This window comes from Cannabis sativa, chromosome X, assembly GCF_029168945.1.
Source record: "Cannabis sativa cultivar Pink pepper isolate KNU-18-1 chromosome X, ASM2916894v1, whole genome shotgun sequence".
Lineage (NCBI taxonomy): Eukaryota > Viridiplantae > Streptophyta > Magnoliopsida > Rosales > Cannabaceae > Cannabis > Cannabis sativa.
In genome coordinates, this window is record NC_083610.1 from 7,335,892 (window position 1) to 7,354,313 (window position 18,422).

Below are 18,422 nucleotides of genomic sequence, written 5' to 3' on the forward strand. Positions count from 1 at the left end.
GATGAGAGAGTTATTTGATCTGAGTGTTGGGGTTAATCTAGGAGTAATTAGGGTTAAAAAATAGTAACGTATCTTGAAATTCATCTAATATCTTACGAAATACATTCCGTAAAAGTACATCACCAGTCAGTGCTTATATATATAAAAAATTACAAAAATTTAATAATACAGCACGAAGAGTCGGGTTAGTTCTCTAGTTAAAATATAATTTAGTTGTCCCGATTATATTCTTATATGATTATTCTACAGTTATAGGTGTCATCGCACTAGTCTCTCTCATCTCAAATTCGACAAAGTCGGTAATTTGAGTGAGCCTTCTTTTAGTCCATCCGCTAAAAAACTACATATATTGTGGTATAGTGTGCGAGAGGGAGTGAGAGTGAGACTACTCTATTTTCCGCCATTATTTTGTCCGTACAATACCATATTGTCAAAGCTACAATCTTTGGATTATCACAAACAGCAAAGCCTTAACCTATTTTCCTTAGTTTTGTCCTCTCTTTGCTTGCCCAGAAGCTCCATTACCATTGACCAATCTGCAAGCTTTCGAAATCTTCAATCTCCATCTCCTTCTCTAACTACTCACCTGGTACCTTCCTTCTACTTGTTTTGGAAATGATTTAAGAATTGACTTCTGGGTTTTCCAGGTCTTTCATTAGCTTAAGATGAAATGGGATTCAGATCCCATGTTTCATTGGTGTATGTCAATGGTGTACTTAGCACTTCTTACTTTTTGTGGTGCTATGATAGAGTTAGATTTAGCACAAATCAAGATGTTAAGTGCGTTACCCATTTTGGGATTGTGCGTTATTTTGAGTTTGGTATTTGGTGGAGTGATTAATTCTATGTATGAAATCTTCGAAACAGTTTATTGTGGATTCATTTGAGATTAGATTGATTGCGCTTTAAGACTACTTTTGGTTCGAGTTTGTATCTGTTACGATGTAATGACTAGAAAGTTAATGAAATGTACTGAAATTGGTGAGTACAATAGCTTAATTTTAGTCCAGCTATTCTAATTTTGAAAAAATAATTGCTGTTAGACTAGCAATAAGAAAATACTCAGACATTGAGGTTTGGCTTTTATTTGGGTACGATAGAGCTAGAAATTGTGAAGCATCTTGGGGTTCTGATCATTAAGATTCTCTAGTATTTTGCTCCATGATCTTTTTCTGTTCACTTTTAAATGTGTATTGATTCGTTTTTGCATTCATGTTTCATCACAAATGACATTGTTGAATCTCATTATAAAATTCTTCGTGCAGGATATAGGATAGGAACACTGAAGCATCATCAGGACTCCAGCATTTATGATTATGATGACTTTGTGAGATACATTTGTTGTTATATGCAGTTGCATACCCTTTCCATATTTTCCTAGCATTTGATTGTGCCTATTCATTGTAGTTTCCATTAGATCTCGTAGTCTCAGTTATCTCAAATTCAACTCTGTTCCATTTGTGTGGAGACGAGCTTGTGTGTGTGAACATTTTGGTCAAGTCTTATCATCCTCTAATAATTATCAAGTCATTGAGATACGAAAATGCAGTATAGCTACCTATGACCTGTATTTGTGATTGAGATTTTGCTGGTTTAGTGCAAATGGAGTTTCAAAGGCCCACAAATGATGGAACTGGTCGTTCCAGTTTAACTCTTCTTAGAATGGTTAGGGGTCTGCTTTGTTTACTTGTTCTTATTTTAACAGCATTCATGATGTTAGTGTATTGTGGCTTTGTGGGTGCTGTTATGATCCGATTTGTAAGCATATATTATAGCAGAAAAGTAACATCCTTCTTCTTTGGTGCTTGGCTAGCTTTGTGGCCTTTCCTTTTTGAAAAGATAAACAAGACTAAAGTCATCTTTTCTGGAGAAACTCTTCCTGCAAATGAGCGTGTTTTGCTTATTGCTAACCATAGAACAGAAGTTGATTGGATGTACTTGTGGGACCTGGCATTGCGAAAGGGAAGAGTCGGATACATAAAGTATGTTCTGAAAAGCAGTTTGATGAAGCTACCTTTATTTGGTTGGTCATTCCAAATATTGGAGTTCATCCCGGTTGTGAGGAAATGGGAGGTTGATGAATCTATCATGCACCAAATGCTTTCAACTTTTAAGGATCCCAAGGATCCTCTCTGGCTTGCTCTTTTCCCAGAAGGCACAGATTACTCGTAATTTCTTTTGCTGCATTCTCTCTTCTTATTTCTTTCTTCTTGTATTTTCCATCTATACTAAAATTGTTTCATATGAAGGTCCCTCCTATGTATAGACACATACTCTGAGTAGTTATTAATTCCCAACAGAATTTGTGTTTCTGGGATTATTTTACTGAAAACTAGTTGAAATAATAATAATAATCATTTATTCAAAACAAATAAATACTAATAATAGTGTAAAACAGAATATTTTAGTGTAGCTTGTGAAGTATGAGGACATACAATAATCTCTATCTTACTTTGACCAAACATAGCACGTGTACGATATTAATATTGTTATAGATCCCAGTTTGTAAAGCTGTTGATGTTATTTACTTGGCCCCTTTTTCTTTCATTTTTTCAGTGAGCAGAAGTGCATTCGTAGTCAGAAATATGCTGCAGAGAATGGCCTGCCGATCCTTAATAATGTGCTAATTCCAAAAACAAAGGGTTTCTTTACCTGCTTGGAAGGATTAAGAGGATCTATTGATGCAGGTTTTCATAGCTCCTTAGAGAATGTTGCTAACTCCATGCATTGCATGTTCCTTCTTTTATCATTTGAACATTTTAAAGAAACTTATTTTGTTGTCCATATCTCCGAATTTTTTTGAGTCAATTCCCATGACCTCTTATACTTTCACTACAATCAAGTCATAGCTCCCTGATTATTTTGCTAAACCTTTTCAGATTTATGAAGTCATTTTGAGTTTGTCATCACCACATCAGTGCAGGAACTTGTAACTTGTCTCATGTTTTGATCTAATATTTAGCTTGTCTTCCATAACATAAGGTAATATTTATGTATTTTTATTACTGCAGTTTATGATATAGCTATTGCATACAAACATGACTGCCCAACATTTATGGACAATGTCTACGGAGTGGCTCCTGACGAAGTTCATATCCATGTTCGACGCGTCTCTGTTGACAGTATCCCAACTTCAGAAAACGAGGTGAATACATGGTTAATCAACACATTCCATCTCAAGGATCAGTTGCTATCTGATTTTCATTCTCAAGGTCACTTCCCCAATGAAGGAACAGAACAGGATCTCTCTACTGCAAAGTGCCTAATTAATTTTGGGGCGGTAGCTGTCTTGACCAGCATATGTACGTACTGTACTTTTTACTCCTCAATCTGGTTTAAACTTTATGCCTCTTTAGTATGTGCATATCTTACATGTGCTACCTATTTCAATATTCGACCAGTGCCTATTGTTCACATTGTGAAATATCTTTTTAAAAGCAAATCACTTTAGCTCTCTAATTTCTGTACCTCTCATGTGAAAGCAAGTTTTTAACACATCAAAAAGAAAAGAGAGAAGGAAAACTATGGTCACAGTTTTGTAAAGAATTTCTGTTGATGAGGGTAACTTTGTTTTGAGAACGCTTATACCAAGCTCTTGTTGGAATCAGTTTGTTCTGGTGGCTGGTCAAGTCATTTCAAAAATAATTACTCCAGCAAATTTATTCACCACTACTACATCTTTATCTCACCCTGTTCCTTCCTCGTTCCCACTTTTGACAATAGGAAATAGGAAAGAAAAAAAAATCTATTTACAACACCATCATTGGCAATGCTGTCAAACAATTAGAAATTTAACACAATAATAGCATGTTTATATACAGTATTCGAAATCAAAATAAATTTAACGAAATAAATAAAAAATAATCAGAATCAATATTTATAATATGTTGTTTATTAAAATTATTTGGAAATAAAATATTAATAATTTATCTTCTTTACTTTATTAAAGAAACGTAATTAGAATAAATAAATTGATTAAATTATTTTTTATAGTTAAACTATTTATGGTAATTATTACTTTTAAAAGATAAAATTGTCATTGTATATTAAATAAAATAAAAATTATTACTTTTTAATGATATTTCTTAAAAAATAGGGTCTTTTTTTAATTCATATTTAACAAAGTTTTTTCTTTCCTAATTTTTATAAAGTAAATAGATAAATGTAAGAGAAAATCCCTTACATTCTCTCAACTTATTAGTAAAGCAAGGTAAGTAGTTACTACTTACTAGTTCTCCGGTGACTCATGACAAGGCTTTTATGATATTTCATTTCATAATGGATGTGCGTCTATCCGTATCTTTATAAGCACAATGGCTTTTGAACTTAATTACATGAAAACTTAACTAATGATTGTTTGAGATGGTTCGGCTGTGCACATCATAAGAAACTACACTGAGCTATCCATTTCATTGTATTTCTTATTTAAATAGGCCTATCAGGCACACATAGGGGTGTTCATCCAATCCAATCCACACTATTTTGTTCATAGTTCATCCGATCCGCACTAAGTGCGGATTTCATTTTTTGGATCCAATCCAATCCGCACAATGGCTCAAATCCAATCCAATGATGTATGGTTTCTCGTTAATACACTAAACAACAGTTTGTATATCTTTTCCTTGCATAAGACCTTATAGTCAGCGAGTTGCAAGTATACTATATTACTTACGCAATTAATGAGTTATTCCATTAAAAGTGATTTTATCAATCCATATTCCCTTTATCTTGACACGTGTCCTCCATTGAAATGGTAGCCAAATTTCGGGTATAACAAATCCCAATCCGATCTGCCTAGTCAGTAGATCCTCTTCTCTATGGGCTGGGCCTCATGAGAAAGCCCATGAATATTCTTTACTGTAAACTCCCCAGTAAAGGAAAATGAAAAATCTAATGTAACGCCCTAATGCTAAGGCACGCTACAGTGCTTTTTCAATTAATGTGCAAACTTTGCTAATCAAAGTAATTTCTCGAAAAACGTGTCAAATTAAAATTTTTGCTTTAAACATTAAACTTTGTAATTTAATAAAATATTTACAAGTGCCGGGATCCCGATTTTTAAAACTTTACAATCTTTACTTTATAAATATACATTCCAAAATATACAGATTTACAGGTCGCACAGCGACATTCAAAATACAACTCCCAGATGTCCCGAGACCGAACACTCCAGGTCGCGCTGCTTGACATGTACAATCTCACCCGAGCTCAGGTTCACTCCTGTTCAGCTTTCGCCTTTCCTTTACCTACACATGGAAGCAGAAACTGTGAGTCGACAGACTCAGTAAGAAATGCATATAACATACCATATAATTTCCGACCTGTAAATAGGCGCACATACACCTATTTACAGAGCTTAACAGATGAGCATGAACGTTCAATACCAGGGTACAACCACTATACCACATACACAACGTACCTCGCTGTACGAGTGTTGGTAGGGTTTATCCCGATCTCTGAGTATCACTGAGTGATGTACCACACACCTTAGCATTTTCTATGCTTGTGTTGGTATCACCGTATCGTACTCAAATTAACAACAATCACTGTACCAATACACTCACACAAGTGTTGGTAGTGTTTAACATAATTCAAGCATGCATATATAAACACATATACACACATTCAGATAACCACATCATACATTATACACAGTTCTTACCTGTTTTCCGAATTCAAGTGTGCTGGCCGACCTGAACGGAATTTACGTGCTAGATGGATGCCCTAATCACAAGAATGATAACACAGATGAGTGACTCGCCAAATCACTTTCCGGGACTTAAAACCCGAAACTAAATGTTTCCCTATCAATAAACCTCATGGCAATACCCTATATTACCCAAAATTGGCCAAAACTAGGGTTCTGGAAAAATCCCCAACAGGCAGACCGGATCCAACCGGCATCCCGGTTCTGGGTCACCAACCGGTCGACCGGTTGGTATAGACCACCCAGAACCGGAATTCCGGTTCATCTGCAGAAACCCAAAAAATTTCTCCCCCTTGATTCAAATCAAGCCCAATCTTTACCAAACTTTCCAGTATACCTAAACAATGCATACACAATAAAACCCAGCCAGTATTTCACAGAATAACACAATAAATATCAACTTGCCATTAAAGCTTTAAAGCTTGAACTCAATGTTCAAAGTTGCATACAACCAACCATGAACCTCAAAACCAGCTGCTAGGGACTTAATTCAACTCAAATTAACCCTTGAATTCGAACCCTAAGCATATCAAAACCCAACAGCCACTAAACCTAGAAATTCCATAATGAAACTAAACTAAAACTTCAAGAACTTAAGGAGAAAAGAAACTAGGGTTACCTTGACTAGAATTCTCTTGAATCCCTTGCTGAAAACTCCAAAATTCAGCAACAATCTCCCTTGGCCTTGCTGGTTCGAAGAGGGAAAGAGAAAGGAGAGAGAGTTTTTCTTATTTTTGATTTTTCTTTCTTTCTTTTTTTACAAAAAGGGATAATTCCAAATTGGGAAAACTTGATTTTCCTTTGGCTGAAAGTAACCTTCCTAGGTGTCAAACAACAAAAGAGCCACCTATCTCCTATCCCTTCAAATGACAAAAATACCCTAAGACTTAAACTAAGGTATTTCTTTGAAACTAGGGGTAAAATGGTCAATTTCCATAACCCCGCTCAAACCCGATAATTTATTTTCTCTAAAATATTCCCCACTATAAAATAGGGTTCTAAAATTACCCATGTGATTAATCTAGCCATCCATCGCATTTTCCGTTGTCGCCGAGCAAAGATTACAAAATTAACATATTTCACATATAAGCTAAATAATACCCCTAGAGTTTAATAAAATCTCCGAAATTGAGAAATTATAACTCTAATATTTATTTCTAAATATTGGGGTCCATAATCAAAATTAATTCACAAATATTAATAAAATAATAAAATAATAAAAATTAGTGCTAATTGCCTTTTCTAATCATATTACTAGAGCGGTCATTACAATTATTCCCCCGTTAATAGGATTTCGTCCCCGAAATCTAACCTGAATAGCTCTGGATGTTGAGTCCTCATATCTGACTCCAACTCCCAGGTGGCTTCTTCCACCTTACTATTCCTCCAGAGCACCTTAACCAGTGCAATAGTCTTGTTCCGAAGAACTTTTTCTTTTTTATCCAAAATCTGAACAGGTTGCTCTTCATAGGATAAGTCTGGTTGAAGTTCAAGGGCTTCATAACTCAAGACATGAGTCGGGTCTGACACGTATTTTCTTAACATAGAAATGTGAAATACGTCATGAACAGCTGACAATGCTGGTGGTAAGGCTAGCCGATACGCTACCTGCCCGACCTTCTCAAGTATCTGAAATGGCCCAATGAACCTAGGGCTTAACTTACCCTTCTTCCCGAAGCGCCGAATACCCTTCATGGGTGAAACTCGCAGGAAAACATGTTCCCCTGCCTGAAATGTGACATCTCTGCGCTTCGGATCAGCATAACTTTTCTGCCTGCTTTGAGAAGCAAGCATCCGAGCCTTGATCTTATCAATAGCTTCGTTGGTCCTCTGCACTAACTCGGGACCTGGTACTTCCTTTCTCCCCGTCTCGTCCCAATGAATAGGAGAACGACATTTTCTACCATATAACATCTCATAGGGAGCCATCCCTATTGTACTTTGGTAGCTGTTGTTGTAGGAGAATTCAATTAGAGGCAAGTACTTAACCCATGAACCCTCAAAGTCCATGACACAGGCTCGTAATAGGTCTTCTAAAATCTGGATAGTTCTTTCTGACTGACCATCAGTCTGAGGGTGAAAGGCTGTACTAAACTTTAACCTGGTACCCATAGCCTTCTGGAGACTCACCCAAAACTTCGATGTGAACTTTGGATCCCTGTCTGATACAATAGATTTAGGGGCTCCATGAAGACGAACTATCTCCTTCACATACAATTCAGCATACTGATCTACTGAATAGGTAACTTTCACAGGTAGAAAGTGAGCTGACTTTGTGAATCTGTCCACAATGACCCAAACAGAATCATACATCCCTGTGGTTCTAGGCAAACCAGTTACGAAGTCCATTGTGATGTCCTCCCACTTCCATTCTGGAAGGACTAAAGGCTGTAATAACCCTGCCGGCCTCTGATGTTCAGCCTTAATCTGCTGGCAGGTTAAACATTTAGACACATAGTCCACCACATCTCTTTTCATCCCATACCACCAGAAGTAGGGTTTCAAATCCTGATACATCTTGGTGGTTCCCGGATGCAATGAATATGGAGTGGTGTGAGCTTCATCCAGTATTTCTTTCCTGAGCTCAATCACACAAGGAACACAGACTCGAGCCTTATATAACAACATTCCACTGTTCGAGACTGAAAAACCTCTAGGCCGACCGGCCACCACTTCATCTCGAACTTTAACTAGCTCGGGATCTTCCAGTTGCGCCTTTCTGATTCTTTCCAACAGATCAGATTGGAGTGTTAAATTATGCAATTTCCCGACCACGAACTCAATTCCTGCACTAACCATTTCCGAGGCTAGTTGAGGAGCTATCATAACCGTAGTATACACTTGACCGGGACCTTTTCGGCTTAGAGCATCGGCCACAACATTGGCTTTCCCGGGGTGATACAGTATTTCACAATCGTAGTCCTTAACCAACTCCAACCACCTTCTCTGCCTCATATTCAGATCTTTTTGGGTGAAAAAATATTTAAGACTTTTATGATCAGTATAAATTTCACACTTCTCACCGTAAAGATAATGTCGCCAAATCTTTAAAGCAAAAACCACAGCAGCGAGCTCTAAATCATGAGTTGGATAACGCTGCTCATAATCCTTCAGTTGACGAGAGGCATAAGCTATGACTCTGTCAGCTTGCATCAGAACGCATCCCAGACCCTGTCTGGATGCATCACAATACACAACAAATTTCTCTTGATCTGATGGCAAAGCTAACACCGGAGCTGTTATCAAACGCTGCTTCAACTCCTGAAAGCTTGATTCACACTTATCTGACCACACGAATCTCTGATTTTTCTTAGTCAATTCGGTTAGGGGCATAGAAAGTTTAGAAAATCCTTCGACGAAACGTCGATAATACCCTGCTAACCCGAGAAAACTTCGAATTTCAGTCACAGACTTGGGCCTCGGCCAATTCTTCACTGATTCTATCTTGTTTGGATCAACCATAATTCCATTTTTCCCAATAATATGACCCAAAAAGGATACCTCAGACAACCAGAATTCGCACTTTTTGAACTTGGCATACAGCTTGTGATCCCTAAGTCGCTGTAACACCATTCGAAGATGATGCTCGTGCTCCTCTTCTGACTGAGAGTATACAAGAATGTCATCGATAAACACTATAACACAGTTATCGAGGAAATCCTTGAACACCCTATTCATGAGATCCATAAAGGCTGCAGGAGCATTGGTCAATCCGAACGACATTACCAGAAACTCATAGTGCCCATATCTGGTTCTAAAAGCAGTCTTTGGTATGTCCTCCTCCCGAATCCTGAGTTGGTGATAACCCGACCGTAAATCAATCTTCGAAAACACTGTCTTTCCCTGAAGCTGATCGAACAGATCATCGATCCTAGGCAACGGGTACTTGTTCTTAATCGTCAGCTTGTTTAGTTCCCGATAATCAATACACATTCTGAGGGAACCATCTTTCTTCTTTACAAAAGAACCGGAGCTCCCTGTGGCGATACACTGGGTCGAATAAACCCAATATCCAGCATCCCCTGAAGTTGCAACTTAAGCTCCTTGAGTTCTGCTGGAGCCATTCTATATGGAGCTTTAGAAACAGGTTCGACTCCAGGTGCCAAATCAATAACAAAATCAATCTCTCGTTGTGGCGGCAATCCCGGCAACTCCTCGGGAAACACATCAAGAAAATCTTTCACTACTCGAACTACCTCAGGCCCAAATGTTTCGTGTCCGCTGAGTCAAATACTACCGCTAGAAATCCTACACAACCATTGCATAGTAAATCCCTAGCTCTCAACACGTAAAATAACCGGGATCCGAGACCCCTGAACCGATCCAACATAAACAAATGGATCTTCACCTTCCGGCTGAAAAGTCACCATTTTACGTCTACAATCTATACTGGCCGAATACTTGGATAGAAAATCCATTCCCAGTATAATATCAAACTCAGTTAGTTTCAATTCTATAAGGTCAGTACTCAATTCCCTATCTTCGATCCTAATCGGCATAGACCTAATGCGCCTATTAGAGATAACCAATTCCCCGCTAGGCATTAGGGTTCCAAACCCTCTTTCTAAAATGTCACAAGGTCTACCCAAAAGATCAATCACCCTTGTAGCCACATAAGAACGTGTAGCTCCCGAGTCAAATAATACTGTAAATAACAAGTTGTTGACGGGAAGCTGACCTGTCACAACAGAAGGACTGGCTGCAGCATCAGCTTGGGTGATGGCAAACACACGAGCAGGAACCGGTTTCACCTCAACTTTTGGCTCCTCTTTCTTTGCCTGGGGGCAATCTTTTTTGAAATGCCCCACCATGCCACATAAGAAGCATGTCTTCCGGTTACACTCTCCCGGATGATGTTTCTTGCACCTTGGACACTCAGGATAAGAATAACCCTGGCGTCCTCCTCTGCCTTGGTTCCCACGGAACCGCTTGCTTTGCCCCGAGCCACCAGAAGCTGGAACAACCTTTCTTTTCTGCTCAATGGTGGAGTCACCACCATCCCTACCATAAACAGGAGTAGGAACAAAGGGGGGTTCCACCAACACTCGGAGTCACCCGGGCTCCCCGAAGAAACTTTACTGCACCCTCGGCTCTCAAAGCCTTCTCAACCATATCTGCATACGTGGTTGCTTCGGTAATGGTAATAACCAGATCATGCCGGATCTTTGCACTCAAACCCGCTAAATATTTTTCTTTCTTACTGAAGTCCGTGGGTACAATTCCTGCCGCCAATTTAGCCAACCGATCAAACTTCGTTGTATACTCGGACTCGACATACCTCACTCCGAACTAGATCGTTGAACTCTTTCCGCTTTGCACTCGCGACCGCTTCATTGTAATACTTGGAGTTGAACAACTCCCTAAATTCTTCCCAGGTCATCAGTGTGACGTCCCGTGTGAGGGTTATCAATTCCCACCACACGAGGGCATCTTCCTGAAGCTGGAAAGTGGCGCAGGTTACTCGATCATTTCCAACCACTCCCATAAAGTTGAGAATGCGCTCAATCATCGAAAGCCATTGCTCGGCCTTCATCACATCAGGGCCTCCCAGAAACACCGGAGGTGCCTGTTTTCGAAATCTTTCGTACAACGGTTCCATACGGTTGCCAACAACAGGTTGTTCTACTGGCACCGCTGGAACTGCAACGGCCTGAACTTGTTGAGGAGGCACAGCAGGAGGACCCTGCTGCCTCAGCCTCTGAATCTCTTCATCTTGCTGACGAATTCTTTCTTGCATTTCAGCAAATCTTTGCTCCCAATCAGGAGGAGCTTGAGGTGGATTTACAGGGCGACCACCCTAAGCTCTGCCACGGCCACGGCCGCGACCACGGGGATTTTGAGGATTCCCCTGACCGCCTCCGGCCTCAACCATGCCACCCTGACTTCTCGTATTTCGCGGGGCGTCCATTTAATAGGACTTAGCCTGCGAATCCATAAGGTAGGCAGGTTAGACGGCGATCAAAATTAACACCGCTCTTAATAGCAAAAAGGCAACACACTTTCTTTTCTTTTTAAAGACATATATTTAATTTATATCTAATATGCTTCCTAACATGCTTTCACATCACACTTATTTAAAATACTAAACAAGTACAGGCTTACTGAACCGTGAACCGAGCTTTCTCTGATGAAGATTGTACATGTCATAGCAAGCTTCGGTAGACAAACCTGGCGGCTCTGATACCAAAATTGTAACGCCCTAATGCTAAGGCACGCTACAGTGCTTTTTCAATTAATGTGCAAACTTTGCTAATCAAAGTAATTTCTCGAAAAACGTGTCAAATTAAAATTTTTGCTTTAAACATTAAACTTTGTAATTTAATAAAATATTTACAAGTGCCGGGATCCCGATTTTTATAACTTTACAATCTTTACTTTATAAATATACATTCCAAAATATACAGATTTACAGGTCGCACAGCGACATTCAAAATACAACTCCCAGATGTCCCGAGACCGAACACTCCAGGTCGCGCTGCTTGACATGTACAATCTCACCCGAGCTCAGGTTCACTCCTCGTTCGGCCTTTCGCCTTTCCTTTACCTACACATGGAAGCGAACCGTGAGTCGACGTACTCGCAAGAAATGCATATAACATACCATATAATTTCGACTCCGTAAATAGGCGCCCATACACCTATTTACAGAGCTTAACAGATGAGCATGAACGTTCAATACCAGGGTACAACCACTATACCACATACACAACGTACCTCGCTGTACGAGTGTTGGTAGGGTTTATCCCGATCTCTGAGTATCACTGAGTGATGTACCACACACCTTAGCATTTTCTATGCTTGTGTTGGTATCACCGTATCGTACTCAAATTAACAACAATCACTGTACCAATACACTCACACAAGTGTTGGTAGTGTTTAACATAATTCAAGCATGCATATATAAACACATATACACACATTCAGATAACCACATCATACATTATACACAGTTCTTACCTGTTTTCCGAATTCAAGTGTGCTGGCCGACTCGAACGAATTTACGTGCTAGATGGATGCCCTAATCACAAGAATGATAACACAGATGAGTGACTCGCCAAATCACTTTCCGGGACTTAAAACCCGAAACTAAATGTTTCCCTATCAATAAACCTCATGGCACTACCCTATATTACCCAAAATTGGCCAAAACTAGTGGTTCGGAAAAATCCCCAACAGCAGGCCGGATCCAACCGCATCCGGCTTCGGGTCACCAACCTGGCCGACCTATTGGTATAGACCACCCGTAACCGAATTCCGGTTCATCCGCAAAACCCAAAAATTTCTCCCTTGATTCAAATCAAGCCCAATCTTTACCAAACTTTCCAAAAGATACCTAAACAATGCATACACAATAAAACCCAGCCAGTATTTCACAGAATAACACAATAAATATCAACTTGCCATTAAAGCTTTAAAGCTTGAACTCAATGTTCAAAGTTGCATACAACCAACCATGAACCTCAAAACCAGCTGCTAGGGACTTAATTCAACTCAAATTAACCCTTGAATTCGAACCCTAAGCATATCAAAACCCAATGTACCACTAAACCTAGAAATTCCATAATGAAACTAAACTAAAACTTCAAGAACTTAAGGAGAAAAGAAACTAGGGTTACCTTGACTAGAATTCTCTTGAATCCCTTGCTGAAAACTCCAAAATTCAGCAACAATCTCCCTTGGCCTTGCTGGTTCGAAGAGGGAAAGAGAAAGGAGAGAGAGTTTTTCGTATTTTTGATTTTTTTCTTTCTTTCTTTTTTTACAAAAAGGGATAATTCCAAATTGGGAAAACTTGATTTTCCTTTGGCTGAAAGTAACCTTCCTAGGTGTCAAACAACAAAAGAGCCACCTATCTCCTATCCCTTCAAATGACAAAAATACCCTTAGACTTAAACTAAGGTATTTCTTTGAAACTAGGGGTAAAATGGTCAATTTCCATAACCCCGCTCAAACCCGATAATTTATTTTCTCTAAAATATTCCCCACTATAAAATAGGGTTCTAAAATTACCCATGTGATTAATCTAGCCATCCATCGCATTTTCCGTTGTCGCCGAGCAAAGATTACAAAATTAACATATTTCACATATAAGCTAAATAATACCCCTAGAGTTTAATAAAATCTCCGAAATTGAGAAATTATAACTCTAATATTTATTTCTAAATATTGGGGTCCATAATCAAAATTAATTCACAAATATTAATAAAATAATAAAATAATAAAAATTAGTGCTAATTGCCTTTTCTAATCATATTACTAGAGCGGTCATTACATCTAATGTAATTCTCCAACTACTATAAATACCCCATTAATCTCATGGATTAAGGGTTGAACTCTCTTGCATATTTTACTCAGGAAAACTTGAGAACATATATTCTATGTATTTTCCTAAGGCATTTACAAGCACAAGCTTACTGAATAAGATGGACTCGTGGACTAAGGCTAGTAAACGCCACAACCACGTTAAAAATTATTTGTCCTGTTTTATACTTTATCTATTGATTGTTTATTCTTCAATTCATATTATTTTTATTCTATTTCTAAAAATCTTAGCAAACAAGTATAAATCCAATGCACTGATAAATCGTGGGACTAAAGAATTTGAAGCATATAATCACAATCACTTTCCACTATGATGACATCACCGTAATTGTGAATAACTATATATTCTAGATTTAATAGAGTTTATATTATAAACATATAATCATGAAAATAATCATGGTTATAAACATATAATCATGAAAATAATCATGGTTATAAACATATAATCATGAAAATAATCATGTGAACCATGCAACATAAAATGATTTCTAATTTTTATTAATTAGTAAATCTAATTATATTGAAATGAGTTTAATTTAGGGTATATCCCAACAAAAATATCAATTAGACACCTTAAAGTACATCCTTTGGATGTTTTTACACTTACCCAACGTCCTGGTTGACGTCATATGTCAACCTGGGCGTTGGAGGTCAACCTGGGTGTTGGGTCATATGAACTACCTTCAGTAAAACAGTCATAACTCACTCAATTTTGATTTGATTTACGTGATTCAACTTGCATTTTGAAGCTAATTAAATGTTTTATCAAGTCATGTCTCACACTCTAGACGTGGTTCTGAAGCTATCATAGTCAAAATTCACCCCAAGAGTTACGAAAATAAGTTTCGGGTTACCCGCAGCGGGACCCGTCGGGCTCCAAAAAATGGCCTTCACCGCCAAGAACTAATTTTTACCATTAGATCATCATCAATAGTAAAAAATATCTTATTTTTATTTTCCCCTATTTGTGTGGACCTCCTTCACCTATAAAAGGAGAGCTCCCTTAGCTTATTTTTCACATTCAAAAAACTACCCACAAGGTCAGAGCTTCTCTCTTCAAAAATTTGATCTTTTGATACTTAGGGCCAGTTTGGCACAACTTTTGGAAAAGCTAAAAGCTTCTTCTCAAAAAAACTGTGACAAAAAGCTGTTTGGTAAGCTGTTAAAAAATCAACTTATTGAATAATTTATAGAAAAGCTACAGCTAAAAGCTAAAGCTGGTACAACCCAACTTTTGAAAAAAGCTGTTTTGATTAAAAGACTATAATAAGTTAGTTTTTACTAATAAATTATTTAATTATTTATTATATATTAAAAAAAATAAAAATATTTTTTTTGAAGGAAAAAATATTTAAAATAAATAATATTTAAATTTTTTATTTTTTATTTTGTTTTAAGAAATATTTTATATTTATATTTTTATTATTGACAAACAATATTAACATAAGTTTCTTATAAATTATAATTTGTTTACAATTGATAAAAATATAATTTAATAATATTAAAAATTATTTTTATCAGATGCATATAAATTTATACTAAAGAAAAAAAAATTAATTAAAAATATATAGAAAATAAAAATTTTATATAACATATTTTTTTATATATATATTTGTGATTTTAATGAAATAGATTAAAATATAATAATAATAATAATAATAATAATAATAATAATAATAATAATAATAATAATAATAATAATAATAATAGAATCTTAACAACTCCCAGCACTTTAAAATTTTTAATTTACCAAACACTCAGTTCAGCTTATTTCTACGCTTCATTAAATGCTACGCTTCCCTACAAGACAACCACTATAAATGCTTTTCCCCACAAGATACGCAAGCAAACTGGCCCTTAGTCTTTTTCTGTAATACCATCTCGTGAGCATCTCCCTCTAGTTTCTTTCTCTCGAAACTAGAGCTTATACACTTAACTTTCTTTTATAATTCTCGTGAGAAATAAAAACTCTAAGTAGATGTAGCTCTATTACCATCGCGACATGGAGAGTGAACTACTATAAATTTTGTGTGTCTCTAAATTATTTATTTAAACTTATTAATCATCTCGCCAATCTAGCAATCTGATGTTGGCCACTTTTGAGCATCAACACTTTCTCATACATTTTTTATTTTTATTTTCACTACTGGTATAAAAACAAATACAAAATTTATGTGATAACAAATTATATAAAATTGAAAAGTTTCCAATAAAAAATATGTTGTAATTGAAAAGTATTATACCATGAAAACCAAAGAAATACGTTTACACTAATATCAGTGGACAATGTGTAAATTAACAAATAATTTATTTGAATATAGGTTTCAATTGCCCATCCTTTTTGGATCAATAACCATATAAGGGGAATTATTCCATATCTTATTTTTTTAACCTTTTTTTTTATTTTCAAATTTACAGTTTGAGTTTCTAAAATGGTTGCAGTGCTAGTTGCAATAGGGGTTTCTATACGCAATTTAAGTTGCAGCGCTAGTTACAATAGATGTTTCTATGTAGAATTCCGTAAAAATACAAAAAAATTGTTTTGAAATGTAAAAATGAAAAAGCCCCTAAATATAACTTATTTGCATAATTAAAATATAAATATAAAATTGCAAATTTAAAACAAATTTATTATAATTTATCACTACAAAAATTAAGATTTTTTTTTTGAGAGAATAAAATAAAAATATAAGAAATATTTAACTAGAAAAACTAATAAATACTTTTTTAGAATAAAATAAAAAAACAATTAAATAATTAAAGAAAACAAACTACCGGTACCTAAAATAAAAAAAGCATGTGAATGTTGATCTTATGTGCCCCTTGTGTAATATGGACGTTGAGACGATTTTTCATGTCCTCTTGGGCTGCCAATTTTCGATCTCTTGCTGGTTTTTTTTCTGCAGTAACACATCCAGCTGGTGTGTTTACTGATTTTGCCTGCTGGTTTTTTGATCTGCTTGAGAGCAGTTCGGTGGAGGTTGTTGTCGAGGCTGCCATGCTCAGTTGGAGCATATGGAAAACTCGAAATGAAGTGCAATGGCAGCGGAAAACCAAATTTGTTTTGGAGGTTGTTCAGTCAGCAAAACAGGTCCTTAACCATCGGAAAATTGCTAAATTTCAGTCGCCTACTGCTATGTATGCTACTGGTGACTCTTCAATCAGCAATAGATGGCGTAAACCAGATGCTACTACGGTTAAGGTAAATGTCGATGGGGCCATTTTTGAAACTCAACAAAAATTTGGGTTTGGTTGTATTGCTCGTGACAACCATGGTAAACTAATGGAAGCTATTTCTGAAAGTAGATGGGGTTATGTTCTTCCTGAAATAGCGAAGGTTATTGGGATCAAGGAGGCTTTGAGTTGGATAAAGACGAAAGGTTGGGACAAGGTGGTTGTCGAATCTGATGCTTTAGTTGTGGTTCAAGCAATTAATAGCTCAGTTCATATGCCATCCCAATTTGGATTATTGGTGGAGGACCGTCGTTCTATTTTATTATCTTTGAATAATGTCCTTGTTTCTTTTGTTAATCGACCTGCAAATAGGGCTGCCCATAGTATTGATAGGGAGTCTTGTTTCTCGTCAGGTTGTACTTATAATGAGCTAAATGCTCTGTCTTTTTTGTGTGACATTGTTATGACTGATGCTAGCTCTTAATGAAATCATTCATTTTCAAAAAAATAAATAATAAATAAGTAAATTATTTTTTTGCATTTCCAAAGTAGTGATAATTAACAATTCCAAAACTAACAGAATTTCTGTAGTTAACTTGAAATAAATAAAATGGACAAATGTCAAATTTTTATTGTTGGAACAGCAGTGAGATAGGGAGTTTGAGACAGGTAATTTTTATTCCTAATATATGTTAACTACTTATTAAGAATATTTTTAGGATGATAATGATTCCTTCTATAGTTGTTTAGGAGTTGAAAATAAATTATTTTGTAAAAGGGGTTTGTATATACGTTATGATACGATAAGAGAGGTGTTTTGCAAAAGCAATGGAAAGTTAAGTTCTTTAAAAGGAAAAAAAGAAGTGAAAATGCGAATGATTGTAACAGGAAACACAGTACGCAGCAATTAGAGATTGAATGCTGAAAGCGAACGCAAAACAGTATCTAACAACACAAAATTAAACACTTAGCGTAATTAGTCTCACTGGTCAATTGGTTGCTGAGAAGTCATAGGAAAACGACTTGGGATTACCAAAATCACCACAAATAATCCAATACCACCTTTATTGGGTGACTCATCTTTGCCTATGCTTTCTTCCCTCTTATTCTATCGCCGGTTTTAGTGTTAATTTTTAAACAACACACTCTTGCTATCCCAAGAAATCACTTAGCGTATAAGCTTCATCTAATTGTTTTTTCTTTGAATAACAAACAGCCACTA

At 36.6% G+C, this 18,422-nt stretch overlaps 1 protein-coding gene across 3 annotated transcripts; it reads left to right on the forward strand.

The window, feature by feature from the left end:
- The first annotated feature begins 211 nt into the window (after nt 1-211).
- Nucleotides 212-3,604, forward strand: LOC115703157 (probable 1-acyl-sn-glycerol-3-phosphate acyltransferase 5). Of its 3 annotated transcripts, none has more exons than XM_030630661.2 (5): nt 244-589; nt 1,266-1,665; nt 1,814-2,168; nt 2,557-2,687; nt 3,012-3,604. In XM_030630661.2, exons 3-5 carry the CDS (start codon nt 1,933-1,935, stop codon nt 3,449-3,451), a joined length of 807 nt encoding a protein of 268 aa, XP_030486521.1. In that variant the 5' UTR covers nt 244-589; nt 1,266-1,665; nt 1,814-1,932; the 3' UTR covers nt 3,452-3,604. The 3 variants fall into 3 exon arrangements, with proteins under 3 accessions (XP_030486520.1, XP_030486521.1, XP_030486522.1); XM_030630662.2 differs by having other exon boundaries at nt 1,266-1,327; XM_030630660.2 differs by having other exon boundaries at nt 212-589; nt 1,266-2,168.
- Nucleotides 3,605-18,422: the final 14,818 nt, after the last annotated feature.